Source organism: Lissotriton vulgaris, chromosome 2_1 (genome assembly GCF_964263255.1).
Source record: "Lissotriton vulgaris chromosome 2_1, aLisVul1.2, whole genome shotgun sequence".
Lineage (NCBI taxonomy): Eukaryota > Metazoa > Chordata > Amphibia > Caudata > Salamandridae > Lissotriton > Lissotriton vulgaris.
The window spans coordinates 592980723-593007447 of NC_141687.1; the positions used below are offsets into that span (position 1 = coordinate 592980723).

At 42.3% G+C, this 26725-nt stretch overlaps 1 protein-coding gene across 3 annotated transcripts in view; it reads left to right on the forward strand.

The window, feature by feature from the left end:
- Nucleotides 1-26725, forward strand: part of KCNQ4 (potassium voltage-gated channel subfamily Q member 4) — a 1014801-nt gene that overhangs the window by 783090 nt on the left and 204986 nt on the right. Inside the window, exons 8-11 of one of the 3 annotated variants that reach the window (XM_086955633.1) lie at nt 8500-8588; nt 12777-12938; nt 19714-19761; nt 26394-26450. In XM_086955633.1, coding sequence (XP_086811759.1) covers nt 8500-8588; nt 12777-12938; nt 19714-19761; nt 26394-26450 — 356 coding nt within the window. The remainder of the gene's footprint in view (nt 1-8499; nt 8589-12776; nt 12939-19713; nt 19762-26393; nt 26451-26725) is intronic. The other 2 variants (XM_086955634.1, XM_086955635.1) reach the window with 2 other exon arrangements.

Genomic DNA, 26725 nt, shown 5'->3' on the forward strand with positions numbered 1-26725 from the left:
GCCAACAACATATTTCCTGGTGTGGTACTGGGTGGCTAAGGAAAATGAGAGAGAGTAACAAAAGAAGTAATCAGCTATTTGATCTTCATCAGGGGCTATTTTATAGTTTTCTACAATGGTGCCCAAGAAGTGATGACTAGCCGGAGAGTAGGGAGGGAGCTGCAGTAAAAGGGTCCTTGCAGCATGCAGGCAAAAGGACCCCGGATGCTTTATCGATAACAAGAAGGCAGCTGAAGGTGAGGTCGTGATTTATGTACCCTCTAGCATTCATTTTTTTAAGTCTGTTTATTAAGCTTCCAGCTTAATAAATCCGCGTTTGACTGTCCAGCAGTCTGTAGATAAATCCAAGCGCAGCACCATGGAGTTGATGTGCGCACGTGTAAAATTCGGAAAGACCGCAATCAGTCGGTCTGTGGTGCGAGACGGGCAGCCGCTCCGTCTATAGTCACAAACCATTGGTGTGAGCGGCGGCTCGTCTCGCACCACACCACTCGCATCATATAGCGCATACTCAACCTGACGGTATTGGAGTGTTTTACAGGAGCACCAGTTACATTACACAAGGACCCATTCATTTTGATTTTAGGCAAGGGGAGATTAAGTGATATTCTCAGAATTAGAGAATGTTTGAAGCCAACACAGAGACTCAGACCTGGTTCCTCATGTCAAATCATGTCAGCAGCTCTGGCCGTTACGCCACATTCTCACTTCATGCCTTTGACAAGGCACCGGCAGCTGAATATGTATAAGTGCAAGTGGCCTTTGCTAGTGCTAGGGAGTGACAGAAAGAGCTGAGTGAAGCCTGACCTGAGCGCATTTAAGATGGGGCTATTCAGAATTATACAAGGGTGTCGGCTGCTATGTCAGTGCATTGAGACTGCTTCTCTTGTCTGGACCCAGGCATTGACACGGCACCTGCAGCAGAAAGCAGCCTGTTGCTAAACGAGGGTAAACGCAAGAATCATTTTACATTAAATTAGCATTCGCATAATTTCCCCTGGGAAGACGCCATTTTTTTGCGGAAGATTTATTCTCCCCAATCTTTTTTAAACATTCTAGACTTTTGGAGAGTAACAAGGCTAACTTCGAGGGCAGAGATACAATGTGCCTTTGTTCACCTTTCCTCATTTCCTTCCTGTTATTCCTCTCTTCTCAGGTTCTTGAATTTACCACCTTTCTCCATTTGCCTTCTGTACCTTCCTAGCCTTCTTTCTCCCTTTTGCTTAAATTCTACCTTCCTTCCCAGCATCTGTCCCTCTCACTTTTCCCAAACCAACAAAGAATACAGTTTCACAATTACATTCTTTTCTCTCTCCCCTAAATTACGGAGTGAATAAGTCAAAGTTTTGCACACTGCGTGGCACACTCGCTTAGTCTTCTATCGCTATATCCTTGCTACATTTCACCCATGATGATGGGTTAATAGTTAGCATTAACATGCTATCTTTATCAGATTATTTCCTCTCTTCTCTAAGTATTGGAGCACGTTACATGAGCACCAGTTACATTACACAAGGTCACATTAATTTTGTTTTTGTGCACCAGGAGCTTAAGTGATTTGCCCACAATCACAAGCTGTTTGTTGAGCTGACATAAAATCTGGTTCCTCAATTCCAAAGTCGGCAGCTCTGGCTGCTACACCACATCCTCACCTTGTGCTTGGGTTCTCTTATTTACTTAAGACATTTGATGATTACTTTATACATTAGTGACATCTCTGTTCAATAGTTAAGTTCTAAGTTTCTGAACATTTTTAATCTGAAGATGCGTACTAGCGAATGCAGCATTTCTCGCACCCTCACCAACACATGATTTTATGTCTGAATGTTGTTCTGTCCCACCCTGGGACGTCAATGGTGCCTTTGATGAAAGCGCAAAGCGGAGATCCTGTTTCTGCAGTATGAGATTGTGAAGGAAAATATATAGGACCAATGCATGCAGTCTTAGGACATGCTCGCATCAGTAGTTGATACCATTTAATCACCTCTGTATTTGAATATTATAGGATCAGTATGGGAGTTCGTATAAAAATTCATTCCCTTATGGCCAGAATTTTAAAGCTAGAAACCACTTTTCTGTAGATAGTTTGCAAAGTTTTGATGATGATCAAGAACTAAATAAAATGAAGGCATGAACACCAGTTATTGGAAACAGGAAACTTCTTTGAATCTCCAGACTGTCATAGGTACTTGCCATTTGTTCTTAAAAAATACAAATCGATTACAAAAAACCAACACACACACACACACACACAAATGAGAACTCGAAGTTGGTAGGTGCGCAACTTTTTCCCTCAGTCAATAAAAATGTGTACACACACAGGCCTCACAGGCCCAGTTTCTATTCTTTATGTTTGGCTGATTACAGAGGTCTTCTTTCTTTCAGTATTTTAGGTGTCGGATGGATGTACAGACCTTGTTTCTTTGTTCAAGATAAGAGAAGATTTCAGAAGCTGTCTTTCCTTCTGTGTTCTGTTGTTTGTAAGCTTCCACCATAGGCACTAATGTCCCTCCCACCCCCACAACGACCTCCCCAATAGTAAGTTGGGGCTCTGGTAAACACTCTCCCACCCAAGGCCCTCCACCACATTGTCACCCAAAACGAAGTGGAGCCTGGTGCGGGGCCCCAATCCTCTATCACCTACCCTAGGCAGTAGTGCCACCACCACCCACAACCCTACCCCCCATACTGCCACACAACACCCAAAACAAGACTGTAAGAAACTGGTGTATTAGTTGAGGGGGGTGAAGACCCACCTTGAGTAATAATCACAATCAAGGTGAACCACTAAAGGAACTAATTAAACATGAGCTCAACCCCCGGTAGCTATGGAGCAGAGCTGACAACTTAGAGGCAATGTGTAACTGTAGCAAAATAAATTGCCCTCAATTACAGCTAAAATTCAGGTTTTTGTGCTGCTAAATTTGCTAATCTATGTCACAATATCCTGGAGGTCTGTGTGTAGTTAACGGAGGTTTTGAATTTGTATATTTAAAGTTTCAATAGCTGGTTACAATTTTGCCGAGAGAATGTGATGAGAACGCTCGACTCTGTGAAATAGTACGGGGTCACTTATAAAAAAAACATATCCTGTTGGTAGGAAAGGCCTTGTAAGAAGTCAACTTTATGATGTGGTGACGTCACCCTAGCAACACCTGTTCATCTTTGCTCTGTTGTGTAGTGCGTGGTGTAGTCCATATTTCATGTCACATAACTATTTCGTAGCAGAGAAATCTAGTTTGTGTTTAAACATAAACTGAATTAGAGCAGGGTCTTAAGGGAACGTTGTTCACCCACCACCACTTAGTGAACGTGCTTTAGAGCTTTAAACACGCAGCAGTAAGAAAGCACAGTGTGCACAATCGTTTGTTATTGTTATTGGCGCGTGCTCCCTCGCTGGCAGGTGGAGCAGTAGGCCGGGCGCGCGCGGTGCATGGGCACCGAAGATGCTCCCGCAGGTTGCCATGGGACAGTGTTTGTTTTCGTTCCCAAACAGCAGCGGTGGCCGCCGATTTATCACTCCAAGGCTCAAAGTTAGGGCCTGCTTTATTGACGAGAAAGGGAGCTTTCCTGGATCTGATGGAAGGGTGTGCATTGAGGAGGCAGCCGGGTCTGCCTGGAAACACCTCCAGTCCCACCAAGCAGGAGGCCGTAATGGATGTTTCCGGAAGGAGGCACGTGGGTGTCGAGTCGCCGGCCTCTTCCAGGTGGGCTGGGGCCAAATAAGGGCCCTTCTACTTCCCGCTTGAAGGGAAGGAAGCTTTCTTCTTCTGTTAAGACGATTTGTCTGCATCTTTTCACAGAGAAACTGAGGTTGAATCGGACTTTAGGGGTCCGGAGCTCTGCAGCCCCAGCTCACAGCATCCTCTTCGCTATCAAGCTCTGTGCTCAGCTCAAAGGCGCCGGCGCATCTGTACCCAGTCCTTCTGTAACCAGTTATCAGCCCCCACCCTCACAGCCATCTCTCCTTCTACCCCATCTGTAACAAGCTGACAGATGCCTGCGGGACAGAGCCAGCCTGGCAACCGAAATCTACCCTGGCAAATGGTTTCAAGTCAGCCCTCATCGGCAGGGCCGGCGGCCTCGCACCAGCATGGGGCCACTCACTGGTGATGTGTCCTGTCGGTTCCCCGGTGATCCATTTCAAAGAAAGGTGTCACCTTTCTTTGAAATGGAGGGGCCCCCCTCCCTTGGCCTCTCAGGGATGGTATCTGGATACATCAGGGAGGGAGACACTTCCTTCAATTGAAAGGAGACCCATTCACAGACACTGTGGGAGACCCATTGTCCATCATTTTGGCGCCCCCTTAGTTTTAACTTTTAGCCCATAAGCAATTCTCAGACCTATTGGACTGAAGGTGTGAAAAATGCTTGTGGGCTCAAAGTTAAAATTGTGGGGGGCGACAAAATGCTGGACAATAGGCCTCCCACGGTGTCTGTGAATGGTCTCCTTGCAAGGGGCCACTTATCTACTGCCTATTTGTTGCTGCATTCTGTAAATGTTGATCTTTTTCTGTTACATTGTTGATTCTCATGTAAAGCGCTCTGATACCTTCGGGTCTAGCCAGCTATATAAAACTCTTTAAATGAATAAATGAAATTAGAGGGGCCTCGCACATTCCCTTTTAGCCCAGGGCCTCGCAAATCCTAGAACCGGCCCTGCTCATCGGACTGTGAAGTAGTGTGGCTCACTGGTTAGAGGCGGCAGACCCGAGAGCAGAGGACGGCCCGGGACCAGGGTTTGATTCCCGGCGCGGCAGGTTTCTGGACCAGGGTCAGCGGACTCGATAAATCTCTCGCCTTGGTGCCCACTCTGATCAGCGATCACACTCGGCAACTCTGGGCATCAGCTTGCCTCATCTTCACTAACGGCCCCACCAGACCGCCGGGGATGCCTGGTCTCACCCTGGAGATACCCATTAAGGGACCATCTCTCAGGGAAGCCAGGAAGGGTTTCGCAGCGGTCGAAGCGCCTTGGGACCCTACGGGTAAGTAGTGCGCTATATAAATGCCAATACATACATACATACTGTGCGAGGGGACTTAGCAAGTGAACCCATTACCCCGTCCTATTTCGCGGGGTTGGGTATGTTTCCCGGAAGGACAGTTTTAGACACAAAATGGGCCTACATTTTGTATATTACATCGGAATTGTTCCAATATATATGCGCTAAGCGCTGTGAAGTCAGGGCTGTGGCAGCCAATTCAGCTGTTAAAGCAGCCCCTTAGCCAACTGGGGAAATGCCAGAATGCCCATTTGAACAATCCAGCCATGGCTGGCTAACACATGGGCCCTTTGTACCCATCTCTCAGCCACTCTCAATTCTCAGTCCAGTTCTACGTGACCTCCACATCTGCCCAGGTTTTATCCTTCTCTGCTCCCTGCCTTCAGCCACCCCACATTGGCCCAGCTCACAGCCCCCTTCCTATCAAGCTCTGTGCCCAGCTTCCAGACCACACTTCACCTTCCCACCTCTGTACTGCAGTTCTCTCACGTCTACTTCTGCCCTCCTCTGTACGCAGTCCCTAGCAAGGCACACTAGTACTATGCAGCAAAAGAGGGACAATCAATGTGGTGAAAATGCAGCTATGCAGTATACCAGTATACATCGGCAGACTATGCGGCACTATTATTTAGTTATATTTTCTCATTTTAACCCCACATTGATTCTGTTCTGGCCAACATTTTACTTAATTAGGGCCCTTTTATCAACTCAGGACAATATGCAACTGAAAGGTGACGAGTTAATATCTGCAATGGGTCTGCTACTGCAGTGTGTGGCATTTTGTTTTAGTAACTTTTGATCCAATTGACATGGACGCCACTGCTTTTCTTGCAGTCTGCAAATTGTGCAAATTATGAAGCAGATGTTGGATAATGTAGTGAGTGCAGTAAATCATCTCAAATTATGTGGAAAATGCCACAGACAGAAAATTTCATAATTCACCTGGTCCTGCAACATAGTTCAAGTTTCCTCTCCTAGGAAGGTGTGCTTTCTGCCCTGACATGACCACTGTCCCAGGGAAGTGATTAGCATGGGCATTGAGTATCTCATCAGTCTTGTGTTGATAGGAAGCATCCTCTCCTATATTTAGGTGTTTGCTATAGGGATGCCCGCCTTTGCTGGCAGACCTCCTAAGTGATGTCTTCCCTGCCAGCTAAGTCTTTGATTGTCGGCCATTTTGATAGGCAGGAAGAGAACTGTTGAGTTGCCACTGATTTAGCGGGGGCCTTTTCCTTCTGTTATAGTCCACATAGGGGCCTATATCTTATATTTCACTCATTTGGATGCGCTTCTACAGAGCAGTATGTTTTTTTTCTTGTGGTTGATGCATAATAATAATAACTGATTTTTTATATGACTTTCGCTACCACGTTTGGCATTTTGAGGCACTGTAAGTAACCGCTGTTTTGCCTGGTCTAATTGTTTCTAGTAGCCAGAATTTAGTTTGTGCTAGTACCGGCATGATTTTATTACGCGAGGCAGAGGTCCATAATGTCACCAGCTCTTGCTCATTCAGGGTGGTGTTGCCTTGTTTTATCCAGTAGTTAGTTGTCTTGTCATTAATTTTGGAGGTATTTGGGCATAGTAGTTTGTAGAGGTGTGATTTCTGATGACCTAGTTTGAAAAAATAAAAAAACTGCTGGAGGCGTGGTCCCCGAAATTCATAACTTGGTGGGGCAGAATCAAAACAATCAAAATGATGATCACCCCAATGATCAACTACCTGATCAGCATGCTCCCACTCCTGCTCACAGATGACTTCCACCGTAAAGTAGATAACATGATTGCTAAATTCCTATGGCAGGGAAGAAGGCACGGATAATCTTTCTTAACCCCTCACTTTCTGTCCACTCACAGGTGAGTTCTGTTGTCTCTTCTTGTTTTTTCTCCCTTAGAACTATTAGGAAGATCTCCCGCTTCTTTTCCCTCCCTGCCCTAAAGATTATAGTGATGGCAATGGTGCTCTCGCGCCTAGACTACGGTAACATCATCTACAATGGCGCACCCGCTTATGCCATTCACCGTCTGCAACTAGTGCAGAATCAGGCTGCCCGCCTGATCCACGGCCTGCCCAAATTCCATCATGCCACCCCTCTATTGCAGGCACTCCACTGGTTGCCGATGAAAGAGCGAGCCATGTTTAAGCTCGGCTGCCTCACTTTTCAGGCCAAAATGGGCACCGCTCCGGAGTTCATCTGCTCTGCTACTAAGCCTTACACCCCGGGCAGAGAGCTCCGCTCCACCCACTTGGCACTTCTAACTGTCCCCCGATTTAAAAAGAAAAAGGCTGGTGGAACAAAATTTGCGGTTCTCGCCCCTGTGTTTTGGAACTCCCTCCCTGTGGAACTCCGTATGACATCCTCTTACACAGAGTTTCGGAAAAGCCTCAAAACCCTACTCTTCTCCCGAGCCTTCGCTGTTTAAACTTCCTCTGCTCCTGCTGTCTCTTCGCAATCTAAAAGCGCCATGAAACCGCGTGGTATAAGCGCGCTATATAAATGTTTTTAAATTCAAATTCAAATAAGCATAAAAAAACTAAGATGGGGAAGAAACTGGGAGAAGTAAACCTAGCAGACTTTAGAACCTTCCAAACTGCATTTTTGGCAAAATAAGGGGCTTACTGGATAGCACCTCCTCAAGGATACACACCGGTAGGGCTGCAAGTCGAGAGAGCCATACTGAACACAAAAATTGCCCTTCTAAAAATAGACAGGAAAATGGAGCACAGCATAAAGGGAGTCACTCTGGGCCAATAGTAAGATCAGATACAAGGGAAATCCCTTGACTCATGGATAGCGAGAGGCATCTTCCACCCAGACCAGCTAGAGATAGGGGGGTACCCCACCACATTTGCAGTACTGAAATCTAAACATAACCTATCAGACATCGAGGACTACAACTTCCTGAAAATTAAAACAGCCCTATCCAAAGCCAAACTATCACAAACCCAACCGTTAATCTCACAATATTTAGCAAAGATCAACAAACTAGGTCATCAGGGTTATTGGGCCTTTGAAGACTATACAGATTAGGCATCATATACAAACATATTTGAGATGTGTGTAGCCTCAGTGAATTGGGAAAACACATGTCCTGCGTAGCTAAGGGTATTTCGAGTAACAGATAGTGAAGAACGGGTGTGAGGGAGAAAATGTCCTCAAATAGCACGAAACAGTTCAGGCTGAAATAAGGGCTATAAAGTGGAATGTTGTAGATAATTTTGGAAGGGAACCTGGTGCACAAGATGAGGGCTGGGGTATAGGAAGAAGGGACTTTAGGAGTTGTTATTTATTTTGAGTTTGAGTCTTGTTATTGCTGCCTCGGGACATCCTCCTCATGCAAAATGAGGTTAGGGTTGGAGTCTCTCTTCCTGGTTGCATGTTTAGCACCTCTAGTTTTGAAACTAATTCGGAGTTTTAATCTAAAAAATAATTTAGAAATGTGTTTGATATCTGCCCTCTTTAACCCTCCCCTCTTCTTCTGTTTTTGGCAGGCTGCCTGGCGTTTGTATTCAACAGATGTTAGCCGAGCCTATCTGACCGCTACATGGTACTACTATGATAGCATCTTACCATCCTTCAGGTAGGTGTCCTGGCAAGCCACGAGCTTGCGGGAACAGTCTGAGGAGGGCACATGTACCGCTTACTAAAGATATTGGGCAGGGACCTAATATGGCCTTCTCCATGCTGCCCTCTCTTGATGGATACATCTTCCATCATACCTACAACAGCTTGCTGTCTCACACTTGCAGTTCCTCTGCTGGGGCAGAATGAAAAATATTTACCAAAATGGAATATAATTGGTACCCTCCATCCCCCTGTGCTGCTCACTCCCTGAGATCATTCCTCATGGATGATTTTGCCTTGGAAATAACATGGACTTGGGGATGGATTCAACACTGGTGGACCACAGTGCGATTGAAGTCACCGATTGCCAAGACACAACCCCAATCCAAAAGCTCATTCAGTGATCTTATTCCTGGGCTTTGAATTTGAATTTGAGGGTCTTTTAGCCAAACAATTTTAGAGCATAACATTATCTAGATTTTACAGCTGCCTCCCTGGGTTGACACACATTGAAAATCAATCTGGACTTTCATTGTTTGAGTTGTGTTTAGTGCCATCATTGCGGTTCTGTTCAGATTCAGTGATATTTTCCCATTACCATGTTATTTTGCATTTTCTTTTACAGTTCATGATCTTATATGAAATATATAATGGAATTAGATGTATTGTTGCTGCGTATTACACATATACATTTGTAAACAGTTATATTGCTCTACATACCGCTTTATATTTTTCTCTATATTACACATTCTCTTACATATTTCACATACAAAACAATTAAATGTATATCATATGTGCCAATTTTCCAAATACGACACTATGTCGACACTTCCCTATATATTGTTTCATTTGAGATATATATCTATATATATGCCATGTAATGTGTGACATTACACCGTGAGATATTTTGGAAGGCATTGTTATTTTAAAAAAAAATCATTTTCATTATGTGAAATTTCCCCATACAGCCACACCTACCACTTTTTTATGCAGTACTTTTCATATGGATCATATTTTCTCATTCTGTAAACCATATTTTCTCATTCATTTTGTGACTTTTTCAACAAAATGTGATGATTTTCTACAATTTTTTCACAATTTCTCCAGAGAAGTAAGTTAGATAATTTTTTCGATGTATATCCATAACACAAACAACCATTACAGAGATAAACCTTCTCATTCATAAAACATTTCCATTTAGAGGACCATAAGTTCGTCTTCCCATGATCTTGACATGTGCCTAGGACCCATATTGCTAGGACATAATATAGATTAGTAAATCACCTATATTGACATTGTGGCAGGCTGCGATAATTGCCAAGCCGAAGTAAAGCTTCTGTCAACGTAAAGGTCACGTCCATGGTCATAAATTGCAGGTCCAGTTCCATTACACTTAAATGCATGTTATGGCCATTCGCTATACATTGTGACAATCAACATTTAGTGCTCTTATATTTTATATGATTTCAAATGTATATAGTTTGGTACTTTCTAACGCACCATGGAATATCTAAAAATACATTGCATTACTTTTTGTGTGCATTAGATGATATTTCTCATATATCACAGCCTCATAAAAATATGGTATGTGTCTGTATGACATTTGTCTACACGTTCACATTTTACTAAATATTAAGTGACATTTTCCTGGGTGCGCATGACATTTTCAACTGCATTATGTGACAATTTGTCATACTTTGTGGTTTTCTCCAAAGAAAATATGTGAATTTCTCCGAACTTTGCATTTATAATTCATATAAATTGAACCACTTCTCATTACATTGTGAAAAAGGTCCCAGACTGCAGCTTATTTCTAATATTCATGTACTGTTTCTCAACCTGATGTGGGTTCGCTCTGTATTCTTTGCTTTTCCATTAGAAGGATTATATTTCCTCACACACGAATTAACAATATCAAATACAGTATTTGACATTTCCACTTCAAAAATTAAATTTTCTTGGAATATTTTTGGTTTTGCACCGCATTTTTCAGACACTGTGCTCCGTGCATCATTTGACATCATTGCATTTATTACATGGCATGCTCCTACATTTTATGTAAATTTTCTCACACATTAGAAGCATTTCCCAAACACTGTAGGAATTCCTTTCCTATATTGCATGATATTTTCTCTAAAGGTGTTTATAGCATGTACATTCCTGACATTTTCTGAATATTTTCTTATATATTGGGTCTCATTTTCTCTTGCTTATGTTTTGTCATATTGTCCCCAACATGTGATATATTCCTATGCATGATATTTGTCTATACATTTCATGATAGTATCTGCTGTTTTATTTGAAATGTTCCAGTATCCTTGAGCAATATCCAGTATCCAGGGTTACCCTGAAATAAGGTCCCCCTTCACTTCCTCCACAATAGGTTCAATTTGTCTCAACTGTAGCTTTACCCGTCCTTGGTCCCAAGGACATGAGTAATGCTTATCCTTAGTTCGAGGCTGGTTCTTCAATCGCACTGTGTGGTTCTAACATTTACCAATTGCCCTACATCTTACACTTTTTACATATGATTTTTGTTCTGCGTTCTGGTGTACTTATTTGCAGCTTGCCCTGGTGAGTGTCCATTTTAAAGAAACAGTATTCCGGAAGTGGTTGTGTTATGCAGTGTGTGCAGTGCCACGTGGGAACCCCGGCAAATATAATTTGTAGATAAACATTGCTCAGATTAATTGCAGCGATAGCGGGCTGTGCAGGATAACATCCAATAGGCTGTACAGGATAACTTTGGATTTGAGGGAGCATAGATTTGTCAGATATGTTTTTATGCAACCTAAAGCAGGAATGTTTTGCCAGTAGTTGGTCATATCATATTGAGACGGTAGGGTCCAACGTGGTAAAAGGCAAACTAAGAAAACTAAATGATAAGACATACAGTTTTAAGGAAAGTACCACATAAACAAAACTTCTGTGTGTGGCAAGTATTGTCTCCTCTGCGGGAATAGTAAGAGAGGACTGAATCACCCATGCTAGGCAGAAAGGCGAGCAAGTATGCAGACAACACGGATGGTACAGGGGCAGTGAGAATCCGAGGCTTAAGCAGAAGTTCAAAGTGCCTCACCTCATCAATTATAGCACCCATGTGCACGGGGACCACGCAGAGAAGGATAGCATTGTCTGACACTTGTAGAATGCGCCCCTTGGGAGACGTCAGTGCAACCCATGTCCAGAGGAGAGGTGGTCCATGTGCGCAAGATGCTGGAGTCAAAAATCCAAGTCTAGCGCTCTGATTAATCTTGAGCAAACACCATTCTCTCTTAGTTAGCAGCGCAGCCATAAATCAAACTGGTTGGAGGTGTAGTTTGTCTATACTAATCATTCCATAAATATTACCTGAAAGCATCAAGACCACAACTTCAGGTCACATTTATAAGCATTTCCACAGATGGTTAAATGTGCTTCTAAAAGCGGGCACTGTGAGCGAAGAGTCTGAAATTGAAAGACATATCCCTTAGTTTGGGGTGGCTGGTCCTGAGATTCAAGTTACTTTAATTCCTATTACCAATGCTCTGTCTCCGGGGATGGCATCTCTGCTCCTGGCAGACCTTCATCCAAGGGTAATCCCATCGCATCTGCTTGGCTGGTGCATAAAGATGAGCGGAGTCTGGTATACACTGAAGCGAAAAAGAGAGAGCACACAAAGGCTCCCTGTGTCCAGCATAAGGAAGCCAGTGTGCTCTATCAATTGTGTGACACTGGGTGGGGTAAGATTAGAACCAGTCACTGTTTTTATGCCAAGCCCATAGCGAGCGCAAATAGCAAATACATTATCGACCACCATAAGTTTTCGAAATAAACGCTACCTGTTTAAACCATAGTAGGCTTAGTATTGCATATTACTGTGATTTTCCATTGAGAAACTGTCCTGCTACAGTCCGAAATTCCGATACCGAGAAGGTCTGCCGAATAAGAGGTACAGGTCTTGTTTCTTCTAAAATATATATAATTGTTTCTTAAAACACCCATCTCATGCTATCTTATTGTGATACTGCCTCAGCATTAATTTAGCGAGTGAGAGATAAAATATCCAGGATGTTGGGAGGGACCTGAAATACATGGTCGAAGTTCTGTGGAATACTGTATCTTTAAACAGCTGCCCATAATGCACACCTGTGTGGTTTTATTTCTCATTCCAGCCATTCCTTTGGAGGTTTAATTTTTGTGCATGTATTTGAATCCCATCTAGAGAGCTGGTGCTGCTGTTTGAGTCTGTGCATGCTACGAGCCGTGCTCGCAACGGGGGGCTTAGGAACTGCGAGGTGAGGAGAATGAACGAGGCGCCTCCGCACTATCACTCGCTCTCCTCCGCACAGAGGCCTGGTGCCCCTGCACCCGGTGCGGGGGAAAGGTAGGGCATTCCCGTTGCTCTGTTGTGAGTGTTAGCCCTACTTTGGCATTGGCCGCTGGACCTGTCTTCACCCTACCACTCTCCTCCTGCCTGAAACTTCTAGTGCCGTGTCGGTGTAAGTCCTGTATTGTGCCCCTCTGCATGTGTCATGGCCTCTAGACTCTCTCCGTGTCTGTAGTGTGTCGTGGTGGTCTTCTAAACACTCTTGTCTCCTCTGAGTAAGAGTCACAATCACTCGAACTGCCTGTCTCTCCTATGTCAAAGTATGTCCCAAGTTTGCTTCCTTAAGTGCGCAACTTGTTGTCCACTGAGTACTTTGTTGTCGCCTTTATCCATGTATGTCAAAGAACGTTGGATTTCCCTTTCCTTTGTAGAGTGTCACTAAATGAAGTGCTCAACTTCTCCATCAGTCAATGTATCATAGGATGTAGTCTCTTCGCTAGCTTCTTTGAGCTGGGTGTTATCCCTCTTAGTCCTTTTGCATGTATTGCTATTGTTCAGATGGTTCCGTGGGACGCAGCCAATCCTGGACCATCAGCCTACGTCAATGAACATGGTTTTGCTGTCACTATTTTTAAGTCTTGCAGGCCTAACACAGACCATCATTTCCACTTGACATCCTCACAAACATAAATACCAGTGCCTGTATGTCATTTCATCTCAGTACTTATCTGAGAAATAACATTTCAGAGAAGCTATTACATTGAAAGCCAATTTAATGAAAAACTTAGATTTTGTTATACCTAGAGTTCATTTTCAGTAAACCCCTTTTCCACTAAAAAAAGTTCTTGATTTTCAATGTTTCATCCTCTCTCCTTAAAAATGTTCTGTATACTTTTCTCAAGCGGGTGTTTATCTACCTGAAAACCAACCCCTGCACCACACCCTAGCCAAACATGTTATCCTAGTCAGATACCTAACCCTTACCACACTCAAACCGTGTTTGTAAGTCTAGCCATTCTCTACCCACTCATCTAACTCCAACTTAAATAAAACCTTGCTTCTAATCCTTAACAAACCCTAGCTCTACGATATATCTAACCCTTAACCAGACTTCAAAAACTTGCCCCTAACTGTTACAACAACCCTTATCCTGCCCGACCCTAAACTGGCCCATACATGGATGTTTATTCCGACTCTAGCACCAGCCCGTCTTTGGCTCACACCCCATCTCCTTGACTCTCCCCTAACCTTATCATTGACTCTAACCTTTACTGAAACTCTGAACCTAATCCTAACTATCCTTAGGAGTAAATTCGACCCTGACCTTACCAGTCTAATTTCGATGCAATATATTCCTCTGATTTGTATTTATATAATTTTACTTTCAATTAAATATTATTTAATTTTAATATTTATTAGTTTTCTTTGAAATCGCCTGAAAATCGAGGACAGAATAGCAAAGCTTTCTATATCTTGAATAATTAGCAAGTATATTATATGTGTGTTCTCCAGCCTTAATAGATCTCTCACACCCACTTAGCTTTATAGTGATCACACATTTGAAATACAGAGTTTCCTTAGTGGCAAAAGAAGGTTCAGTAAAATGACTTTAGATTTTGAAATGACCAGTAAGTCACGTACTCTTGTGAAGAGTAAAGCAGATGGTTATGTCTTTGGTGGATTGCTTTACATTCTGCAGGCCATTGGAGACCCGCAATGAAGGAGGTAGATGCTCAACACTTCTAATTGGTGTGTCTTTTGTCTGAAGTAGCAGAACAGGCAGAACACCACATACAGTGGACCCTCAGTGAACGCCTTACATTCTGCTATAGTGACTCATATCCCAAGGTGCCCCTGCTTTGCCACGGAGACATAGAAATGAGAGCGATACTAGCTAAGAAACAACTTGAGGGAACATTGTATGCTCTATGCGGTTAGACGGAGCAAGACAAACACTCTAATGAAAGCAAATTATGAAAACACGAGCAATATCTGGGTATGCTATGCCAAGTCAACTAAGGACAAAGTAAGGTAGTTCTGTACCAAGGTACAGGGACTATTAAAAGATCCCATGGGACCTTGCGTCTGATGAACCTCTCATGAATGGGTTTTGAATTTTCCAAGGTGGCATATTCAGACCATCAGCTAACCTTACATGGTTTTCCTAAGTTAACCGAGTGCCAATGATGAGTGGTTTAATTAAGAGAACACTAATACAAATTTTAATATGTGGATAGACAAGTGTAATTCTCTAGTGGAGAAGTGTGGGTCAGGGGTTAGAGGCGGCAGACCTGGAGCTTGAGTTTGGCCCTGGACCAGGGTTCAATTCCCCGCCTCGGCGGGTCTTGGCCTCAATAATTCCACGGACTCGATAATTCTCGCTCCGGTACCTTCTCGACTCACGGGTTCACACTCTGCGACTCTGGGCAATAGCTTGCTTAATCTCCACATTGGCCCCTCGCGGTGGGATGCCTGGCTTTCACCTTGTGGATACCCTGCCAGGGTTATCTCTCACAGGGGAATACCAGGACGGGTTCCCTAAGCAAGCGTGGAGATGCCCCAGGGTAAGTCATGCGCTATATAAGCTTCATACATTTACATATACATTTACCAAGTTCTCTGCCTGAATGTGAAGAGTGGAGTTAGACCCTCCATCTTTTTCCAGGTCTCGCCTGAATTCTCCCATTACCCTCCAGGACACACGACCTAAGAGGCTGATAACATTTTAGTTCATGCCTGATAAAGGCGGTGCTTTGAAACCTGAAAACAAGCACCAGGTGAGGTCTGCAAACCAACATTTTTAGACTCCCGTTGGTTTGGTTTGCACTGAATTTGCAGAAAACGTCTTCTTGCTCTGCTGGTATGGTATTTTTTGGGGGGTTGAAATTGGTTGAATATTTATCAGGAGGATAAAAATATTGGTAGGTCCATGAAAATGTAGTTGCCATATGTAATTTTAAACTGCAGAGACTGTTTGGAATTTTTAAATGTGCAATTTGAATAGTCTGTGCAAGATACTAATGTTAGTCCACTCGCGTATCTTGACTTAGCCCCACGCCATATTTTTAACAAGAATAAAATGGATTAATTTGTAAGTGATATAAGGGGGAAGGCAATGCTAAAGAAACAGAAAATAGACCACAGTATTTAAAATCACAGTACGAAAGACTGTGATGCAGTCTCGAAATGGGAATAATCCTATTATCAGCCACGGACCTTGCAGGTAGCAGCGATGGGGCGATGGGACCATGCCGAGGGCAAATTAAATAAATAATTAATTATTTTATCCCTCCACACCGTCCCTCGGAATCCCTCCTTACACGGCCCAACAGCTGCTACCTGCATGGATCGTGGCTGCCCATTATAGGGAAAAGTAAAGTTATACCACTGATGAGTTATGTCTCCAAAAAGGTAATGCTGTAGATCTCACTTGCTCACTAAAGCAGTCAGGTATCCTAGTACAGCTGAGAAGAGCAGCACCTGAAGCCTTTTAAGTATTTGCCATTCCAACTTTTTGCTAAAGGAAACAAAGTTGAATTGAATTGAATTAGGCTTTTATATAGCACGACTGCCACCCTACGGGTATCCTGGCGCTCAGACTTAAATAGATCAACCTAGACACAGACCGGGTCAACAGTAGGGGCAGGCTTAAGGATCAATCCTGGGAAAGAGCCAGGTTTTCAGGCTCTTTCTAAACTCGGCCAGAGAATTGGCTTGTCTGATATTCTGGGGCAGCTCATTCCATAAGTGGGTGGCTGCCACACTAAAGGCCCTCTCCCCCATCCTAGAGCACCTAAATCTGGTGGTCGTCAGCAGATTTGCGCTATAGGAGCGGAGCTGCCTTTTGGGTTTATACCAGGTAAACTTCTCTTGCAGTGGGACAGGACTCGAGTTGTGCACAGCTCTGTAGACAATGCAGAGTGATTTAAAGTGTACCCTTTCTTTAATAGGCAGCCAGTGAAGGTCTCTCAAAGCCAACATTGTAGAGGAACTGCGTTGCCTATTTAACACCATCTTTGCCGCCATAGACTGGACTCTCTGCAACCCCGGGAAGATGTATTGCGGTGCTCCCAGATACAGGGAATTGCAGTAGTCCAGCCTACTCAGCACTATATTCCTCACTACAAGGGAGCGCGAGTCTTTAGGGAGTAGTGGAAGGATCTGTCGTAGCATGCACATTAAAGAAAGGATACGCCAACAGTTTTGTTAGCCTGCTAATCCATTTGAAGGCTACAGTCCACCAAGACTCCCAGATTGCGCACCGTTTTGGCTGGAGCCAGGGGCTCCTCCTCCGGTGTAAGCCTGAACTCTAGAGGTAAATGTTGGGACATTCTGGCCGTGGGATAATATACCACCTCTGTCTTCCCTCCATTAAATTGTAAAGAGTTACTCTTAAGCCATCCAGCAGTCCGGCGCATACACTCCTGGAATGTATCCATCGATACTGCTTGCTTCCTCTCAAGGGAAAACACCAGTTGAGTGTCGTCGGCATAGTTAACCAGGTCAATACAAAAGGATTTGATAATGGGGAACAGGGGCTGTAGATAGATGTTAAAAAGGATGGGACTAATCGCAGAGGCCAGCGGTACCCCATAGTGTACTCGAGACTTACTGGAGGTAAACGGTGTTAGAGTCACCATCTGTTGTCTTCCTGATAGGTAGGACCGTAACCGGAAGTTAACAGGTTTGCAGTCATGAGCCATTTTGACTAGATCCATAGCCAGAATGCCACTTCTTTTGGCATTTTGCACCACAAACAATTTAAAAGAGTCAAATTATGTTTATAAAAGAGGACAAATGTTACATATGGAAAATTGCTTTGGAGAATTTGGTGTAAGAGGTTTTTGATAGCTTCAGAATTTTGCCATCACGTGCCTTTAGAGTGACATTCTTCAAAAGACAGCAGTTTGTGGACTCCCCAAAGAAGGTTTACTTTTTTTCACCCACTCTTTCTTTCTTACTTTATTTCGACATACATGTCATAAAAGTTTCACATCAAAAGTGGTCATCCAATATTATACCACTAAATCATTATCATTAAGGCTCACTGTTTTCCGTTTTTACACATTTTTACAGATAAATACAGACAGACACTCATTTATTTTCCTGTCCGTATTTGTTTTCAAATGTGGATAAAAACGGAAATTGGGTTGTTTTTGAGTGATTCTGAATGCTGTCAGTCATGACTGCCAGGCCAAAAGCTGTGAGGGTTGACAGGCAAGGGATTAAAAAACATAAAGGAACTTTAGTAAAGAGCCTTAAACATAAGAAATCTTGCACCTTTTAGTATCAAGGTTGTGCAAATCTACTGCTAAGTGCCTAGTTTATCATATGAGTGTTTACATGCATTCAGGCACGAGTGTGCATTAACTGGTTAAATAAATGCAGAACTATAAACATTTCAGCTTCACTTTTTCACAAACCCTATAATAAATATGGATAAATAAAAGTAAAATTAGCAAAAAATAAATATAGATAAATGCAGACGGAAATTACAAAATATAAATACCATAAAACCGAGAGCCCTAATTATAATATAATAGCTTATTTCACCCACTCATTCATCTTGATTGGCTTCTAGTAAAAAATGAGCTTGCATCTCTTCCAAATGTGTCCTTTTGTCTTCAGTCACACTGAGGGATCTTCTTTTGTTGAAAAACAAACTGTTCTTTCTTTGAAACTACAGGAGAAAATGCACATGTAATTCCGCTCACCATTCTGAAATTCCCACCACTTTTATTTAGAAATTGAAATTGAAATCCTTGATTCAATTTAAGTGGTCTTGAAGCAAATGTATCTGGCATCTAGATAAAGCTGGCCACTATGATGCCCGTTTCACATTCAACAATTTCCTTCAGTCTATATTTGAACACATTTTAAACAATATCAAAACATTTTTCCACTGTGTTCCAGCCATACAACCTCACCATCCTTTCACCTAATATTTCTAGGGAGAAAATTGGCAGCTCTGGCAGAATTGTGATTATGCCGAACTAATCAGAGTAATTTTGGTAATTCTGTGTTACTCTTTGACGCAGAATTACTGAAAATTATGAGATTATTCCTAATTGGGTAATTAAAAGTAATTTGGGAGACACAATCAAACAGTGAGAGCATATTTAGCAACCACGAGCAGCTGTTCACGCTTACTATTCATGTTCTGCTTAATTTAGACCTGTTTCTTTGATGTGGGAAAATCTTACACCAACAGCATATTTAGCCAGTGCGAGCAGCTGATATTCTGTTGCACTTAACGCACAAATGCACCCTCATGTCCATTTTGGATGCAGTGACACTTTTTGTGCTAAGAAATAACACTAAACACAGAAGTACTCTTCATATTTAATTGAATTATAATCTTGTGAAATTTGTAGGTAATTTCATATGATTATCCAACACATACACAGGTTACTCCCCCATGAAAATAAGCATCCAACTATTGCAAGTTTCTCTATTTCCTGTTGACATCACAACAAGAAGCCTCTAAAACTAGAGTTATTCCAATGTTCATTTTGATGCCTTCAGAGAAAAAGTAGATTGTTGACATTTATGACAGGAAGTAGATCCCGGAAAAATATCACTTTTAATTTATCCTCGAAGTGAATTGAATCGGAGGAAGGTTCCTCTTCTGACTTCAGAGGTCAGATATCGTGGGAATCAAGTTTTATAAAGAGCACATGTATCTCTTCACTCCTTTCTTGCAACGATGCCCTCTTCACTCACCATTGTCATTGCTGTCATCTGCTTCTCTTTCTCTCTCTTGGCTCTTCCATTTCCTTCCATCCTCTCCATGCGTTGGTCATCCTTCACCACATTTACACTTTGGCACCAGAAGCCATCGAGAGAAGGAAGATGCCTCCGACCGCTGGCTGCGTCTCAGGTAACACGTCATTTGCACATATCTCACCTTTCCATTATCCATTGCCAATATATAACTGACCCAAAGCACAGAGAGGGTCTCTTAGATAATCGATAAACAGCTAGTCTCTTTTAACTCTGTTTCTAGTTCAAATCTGCGCTTTTCTGTTTTTCTCATCTGTGCTATTGTTTCTTAATGGTTTATCGTACTGTATTTTGTGTTTAGATGCTGTAAGGATCATTGTGTTGTTTTCAATACTAGACCATTCATATTCTTAAATCGCAAGCACTCTGGCGTCTCCATGAAAAGTTATCTTGTCCAAACTCACTCTCTTTAATCTGTGGCATTGCTATAGGAGCCTGGGGACATTGTCTTGCAGAAGCAAGCAAGCACCATGACCCCCTAGAACACTGGTGATAGAAAACGTTGCAGAATTTGGATTAGAATCACACAGTTATGTTTTACAAGAATTACAAAAATATGAAAGAAAAACAGCAATCATGGCAAGAGAATAAAATAGGGAAAGAGCAATGTTTTGACTAAAAAATACTTTAGCCGAAATTTTAAAGCTATGCTATATATGTGCATAGTTTCTCTTATTTAACTCTTTGCTCAGCTTTATTGCTTTTGAACCATAGCTTTTTAATCAAGGGTTTATTTTCTGCACCCCACAGTAGTTCTATTTTAGAAGCGACTTACCCAGAATCCATGCATTTCCCTAAGTGATGTTGATGACTTGTCTATTTTTATTATGCAATGAGAATGAAATACTCATCCACACTCACATAAATGCAGACGGGTGTTGTGTCTGCAAATGTTGTTTTTGTGTTGAGCACTCCAAGCAGCAGCACTGCTAAAATGGATGCCACACTGGCTGATGGAGAGGGGTAGAATGTAGCGGCCCATTTTTTTGTCAACCCACTGCTAGGTGATTCTCATATGTTCATGATGAACGAGACTTTGAATTTTCTACTTTCGAGTGACAGGCATCCACCTGCGATATCAAATGGTTTACCAGTAGGTTAAATATTCCAATTCTCAGTGAAACCTAAGGAATAGTCACTCACATATACCCAATTTTGGCTGACTCTGTCCTTCCCTTTCTGGCATGTAAGAGTCTACAATCTATCGGGGAACTTCTCACTTTTCTGAGAAATCTGTTCACCCAATTCCGTTGCTTGTCACAGAAGCAACCGAGAAGGTGCTGTAAAAAGTAACCTTGCGGAATTTAAGAGTATTTTGCATTAGCTATGTTTACTCTCCCTATAAGTCGCAACAGTGTCACCCTTTTAAATGTGGTGAAATCCTAAATGTTCCTGCATGTTTAGGTGATAACTGAAATAAAAGGTGTATTTCTGTTTTCTGCCTGTTCCTTCAGATCTATGATATTCAATCCATTTTCTTTCTATACTGATGCTTTGTCTATGCTTTCAGTTTGTTAGTGGAGCTCGAGTGCTCATACCTCACAAGGTACAGCACAGTATCACACAGCTTAATAACAAGTGCAACTTTGCCAGTACCTCAGCCGAGGAAACATCTAAAAAAAAAGCATAGAATTCTGATTTATTTTCCATAGTGCATTAAAAATCATCCACAAAAAGGCACTGAATCCGTAGGTCTTTTTAGTCAGAATTTTGGTTATTTTGGTGAAAAAAAGCAGTTTGGGAGAATGAATAGAGTTGGTTTCTTTTGTTAAGTAACTATTCCTAAAATCAACCACGCGTTATCAGGCAGATGCCAGGGTATGATTGTCTATCTTCAATGCTTCCTGGCTAAACTGCAAGAGTGGGTACAGTTGGAACAGTTTCCAAGGTCTGTGAACTGGCTTGGCCGCCTTGGATGTTCTTCTTCAATATGTACTTTTGGTTCTTATAGACTCTGCCGCTGTCAGCTGGTTGGTCAGTCAAGGAAGCGCTGGCGGTCACGGCGGCTCCCCGCATCCCCCTCAGGATGTGGTTGCCGATAAGTGGTCCTCTCAGACTCAGGCACTTGATTTAAAGAGCTCTCATGAAGTCTCCTTATTATGTAATCAAAACATGAATTAACAAGCAATTTACACCTCGTAAACCAATTAAGCAATTTGCAAGACAGGCCCTCTGAGATGGGCTGCAAATGCACTATTGTGTCCATAATAATGAACATTTTGCACTTTATTTCACATGCGCAGATAAAAAAAATCTCTGGTTGTGCTACCTGATCAGGGTTATGACAAAAGTCCTAAGCACGTTTTTCACATGATAACCAGGTACAATGCAGTTTGGTTTGGTCATAGTATGTTATTTTAGCTACTGCAAAAGTCTCAGATAAGTTCCCTCAAACTTTCTTAAAAGTGAAGCACTCCTTCCACGAGTACAGATAACTGGCGTTGTTAAGAAAAATCAAACACGCTTCTTTTTTTAACCTTTTGCACTTAAAAGTAACAAAGCAACAAAACGCCGAATTATTTCATTAGCAGAAATGAAATCGAACATTTAAAGTAACAAAATAGAATAGGCTGAAAATGTTGAGAGAAAACTTGTTTAGTTTATCTGAATGTATTTAAAGATAATTATGAGGGTGAATTAATTGTGCTAATAATAAAATGAGAGTGTGTAATAAGGAATTTGCACAAAAGGGATCTGGGGGTAGATGTACAAAGCCGTTTAACTGTCGCTTATCCTCCAGTTCTGCGTTTGTAACTGTTAAAATGCTTTTTCTTTTGTAGTAATCCATTTATAGGAGTCACAAAGGTTTTTCCAACTCCAAAAATGGAATTACATATAGATACCAATTTGGCATCTGGAAGGTGCATTTTGTAGGCATCCTTTCAATATAAAGGCAATTATGGGAGAAAGAATAGAGTTGGTTTCCTTTGTTAACTAACTGTTCCTAGAACCAATCACACTTTATCACACAGATGCCAGGGTATGCTTGTCAATCTTCAATGCTTCCTGGCTAAACTGCAAGAGTGGGTACAGTTAGAACCGTTTTCAAGGTCTGTGAACTGGCTTGGCCTTGGATGTTCTTCTTCAATATGTACTTTTGGTTCTTATAGTCTCGGCTGCTGTCAGCTGGTTGGCCAGTCAAGGAAGCGCCGGCGGTCACGGCGGCTCCCCACATCCCCCTCAGGATGTAGTTGCTGATAAGTGGTCCTCTCAGACTCCAGGCACCCGATTTAAAGAGCTCTCATTAAGTCTCCTTATTATGTAATCAAAACATGAATTAACAAGCAATTTACACCTCGGAAACCAATTAAGCAATTTGCAAGACAGGCCCGCTGAGATCAGGCTGCAACATTACGTCCACAATAATGGACATTTTTTCACTTCTTTCAAATCCGCAGATTAAACAAAATCCATGGTGTTGCTAGCTGTGCAGCGTTATGAGATAAGCCCCAGTGGTGTTTTTCACATGATACAATGCAGGTTGCTTTATTCATAGTATTTTATTCTAGGTACAGCAAAAGTCTCAGATAAGTGTCCTCAAAGTTACTCACTAGGGAAGGACTCCAGTCATTCTTTCAATGAGCTCAGATAAATAGACGCTCTTGATTTACCAAATTGGTATGTAATGTACCAATGTTTTGCAACCTCAAAGTAAGCCTTTCGCACAAGGGAAGGGCTACCCCTTGGCATCCCTTCCCCTTTGTGAATGTGAAAAAAAGTTTGTTGAAGAGTAGGCAATGGTCCATGGGACCAATGCTTCAACAAAAAAAAAACAACCAAAAAAAACGACGTGTATTTATAGAGCCAGTACTGTTTCCCTACGTGATATGGGTTACATTAAAAAATACACGTTTGCCTTATTGTGAGGCAACCACAGACTTACTGGCCTGCTGACCTCCGTAGCTCATAATCCGTGTGAAGGTCTTTGTTTTTAGTAGTAAATGTATCTTTATAGGAATTTAATTAAATAGTATTTAGTTAATATTGGTAAATAATAAAGAGGATGGCATTGTGTTTTTCGTGAGGAAAAATGTGGAGACATAAGTAATAAGAAATAAAATAAGTAATGAAATAAAAATGCATCTACATTGTGAAATATCAATTAAAGAATATAAATAGTTCTTTATATTTGTTGCACTCAGGGAGAAGTACAAATGAGGCAGGCGTTGTTTTATTAATAAGAGGAAATGCTCCAAGGTAATGCAATTGTACACAATTAAAGTAAGGTAATACCTACACAATTTAATTGAATAGGCATGTTGAGATTTTTTTTAAGGCAGATGTGACCTCCGCATCCTTGCGGGAGTTTCCAAAGGTTCGTACTTCATACATGTGATGGTGGCAAACTTTATTGCGGGAGTATCTATTTGCTTTGCAGTATGCTGGCGGGGAGGAGGGGGCTATTGACTTTGATATTGCAGTCTTCAAGTCATGCAACTTGCTTGCCTATATGAACAAAAAAGTGACTTTTAATGAATTCAGAGCAATGAGTTAAAGACAACTGCCTATCACTTATAACCACAGTTTGTACAATTGATTGGTGAATACTGTGTCGCATTTACATGTAGAAAATATTTCAATTCTGGGTATTATATGTGTAGACAAATTGAGTCTGAGGTGTACGGCATATGATCCACGTTCTGCATAAGCAGGATATTGTACTGGATTTCTGTATAGAGGACAGATTCCCAACAAGGCTACATGGCGTGAAGGAAGATAATGTTTCCGCATTGCGTTATGTTGTCTCCCTGAATAGATGCACTGAAGGCAATTTGCTGAGGATAGAGTGTGATTTGACATTAGACAACCGAGGACACGTAACCTAGTTCAAGATATATATAACACAGCTCTTTGTTCTTGGTTGGGAGTCAGAACTTGCCGTGGCAGCTCCACCACCTATCCCACAGAGTGACTATAGATAACTGCACCAGCGAAAACCTTTGACTTGAACGAGAACAGCTTTTCTCAGATCCTCAGTGTGCACCTGCCTAGGGAAGGAATGCCTGTAGTAAGGCAATTTGCTGATGTAGACATTTCTGCCTGATCTCCAGAGTGTTGTTACGCAATTGAAGTTCCTGCCATGAGGAACTAAGAACAGGCATGGAGTGTCTAAATCTTGCATGATGCTGGGTCTTTATCACCACTTTTATAGAGGAGCGTATTGTGCACTATAACATTGGAAGTGCTGATGACTGTACTTATCACTGTCTGCAATTGATGATAATATATCATATCTAGTGGCAAAAGAATGATGTGTGCGATAGGATTATATTTCTTGAATACATTCACTTTAACTCAATCTTGAAACTTCAGATTTCAGAGCACATAGGGGAACTAAAGGGGGATAGTATGTAGGCATCCGAGCCATAATTCATGACAACTCTGTCTTTAGCTGGTGGGCCCCATGGGTGAATGTATTGATCAGGGTCAGGAACTGGGTGAGGTCTGAGTATATAGACACTGTCAGAGGGCGAGGTGGGCTTGGAATCTCTCCAGCAGACTTCCTTGAATTTTCCCAGCCCAATTTCACTGGCACGCACTCTCTCTCCTTTCAGGCAACATGCCACTCCACCCCGGTTGTACAGGTTTGATCAGGGAGAAGCAGCTGGTTGTGGGTCTGACTGCAGACGGTTCCAGAGGGGGCTGCTAGTCTCCCATTTCTCTGAAATCACACACACCCCTCTCACACAAGAGGAAAATGAAGTGGAATGCAAGTATGTGTCTCCACTCTAATTTCTTCCTCTGTCTCTTCAGCTTTTTGGCCCAGCAGTTAAATGTATCTATCAGTGTAATACAGCTGGTTGACATATCAGAAGGCAGAAACTGCACTGCACGGGAAAGTACGATGATAGATGTCAGTCTCGTACACCCACCTAGAGTCCCTCTTGCAGGCTACCTTGATTTTACCCCCCAAGCTACCTCAATTTCATAATCTCTGTTGAGCCCTAATTTCTTACACTTGGACTCCCCAATTTGATTTCCTACCCTCTCCAGCTCATGCTTCATGGCCTTCTTGTTCTGTGCTTGCCTCTCGGTCTCCACCCTGTCACTCCTGCTCCCACCTTCCGATTTAGCCAGCCAGGTGTCTAAGCTTGGTCATCATACTCTACAGCTCATGGACCTAGCTTGGTAAGCTGAATGTGAAGATGCTCTTCCTATTCACACAGCATCATCTGCATTCCATCTCACTGATCGATCTCTCCCACACTTTCTGCCTCATTTTTTATCCAATCAACTCCAACGTTTTATGTGTTATCAATGAGTCCTGCCCACATGATTCTTAGTCCTTGCAGAAATCTCAATGCATTACAACATACCTCTGGAGACAGCATTCTACAGAGCAGAAATCCAATGTTGTTCTAGCTGCTGACAAGTGATGGGAGCCCATAAGTGTAATTTCCCACATGCATTTAACATCTGTAGATATCATCCCTTCCCCAACTCCATTGAGCTACAGCATTTCTATGTTGTTTAACAAACTATGGTGCGGATAGCAAACTCTGGCCTTTTAAATGTGATTGTCTCTCAGCTACATTCTTCCTACATTACATACAACCCATTGCTTAATGTGCCCAGCAGCTGCTGACTTCCACCACATTTCAGCAGCTCTTGTACATCGCTATTGAATTTTAATCAAGTGTAAGAAAAGAGTCACTGCTAAATTAATCAAAATCTGTGTGACCACCTACGGCACTAACCTCTTTGTATCTTGCTCTTGGCTTCTTTTAGCCAGATCTTTAATAGTAAACGGAATTTCTTTCGGATTCACGCCGGCTGGAGATCAAGGTAGAGCACACTGGAATCTTGCACATAATGATGGGGGCTGCATGTCTTGCCCTTCCGGGACCTGGCGTGTCTCGGATCGTCTAGGTTTTCTGGAGAATTGCTCGCTCTCCAGCTGGCAAGAGTCCGTTTTCATAGTGGTGCCAATAGCAAATTGGATTGCAGCCCACCCTCCTAACTATTGGCTCACTCCATTTTCTATTGTGCCACATGAGAATAAACTCCTGTGAATAGCAGTGGTCCACTCCAACAAATGTGTTGCTTGTTTTTGGAGAACC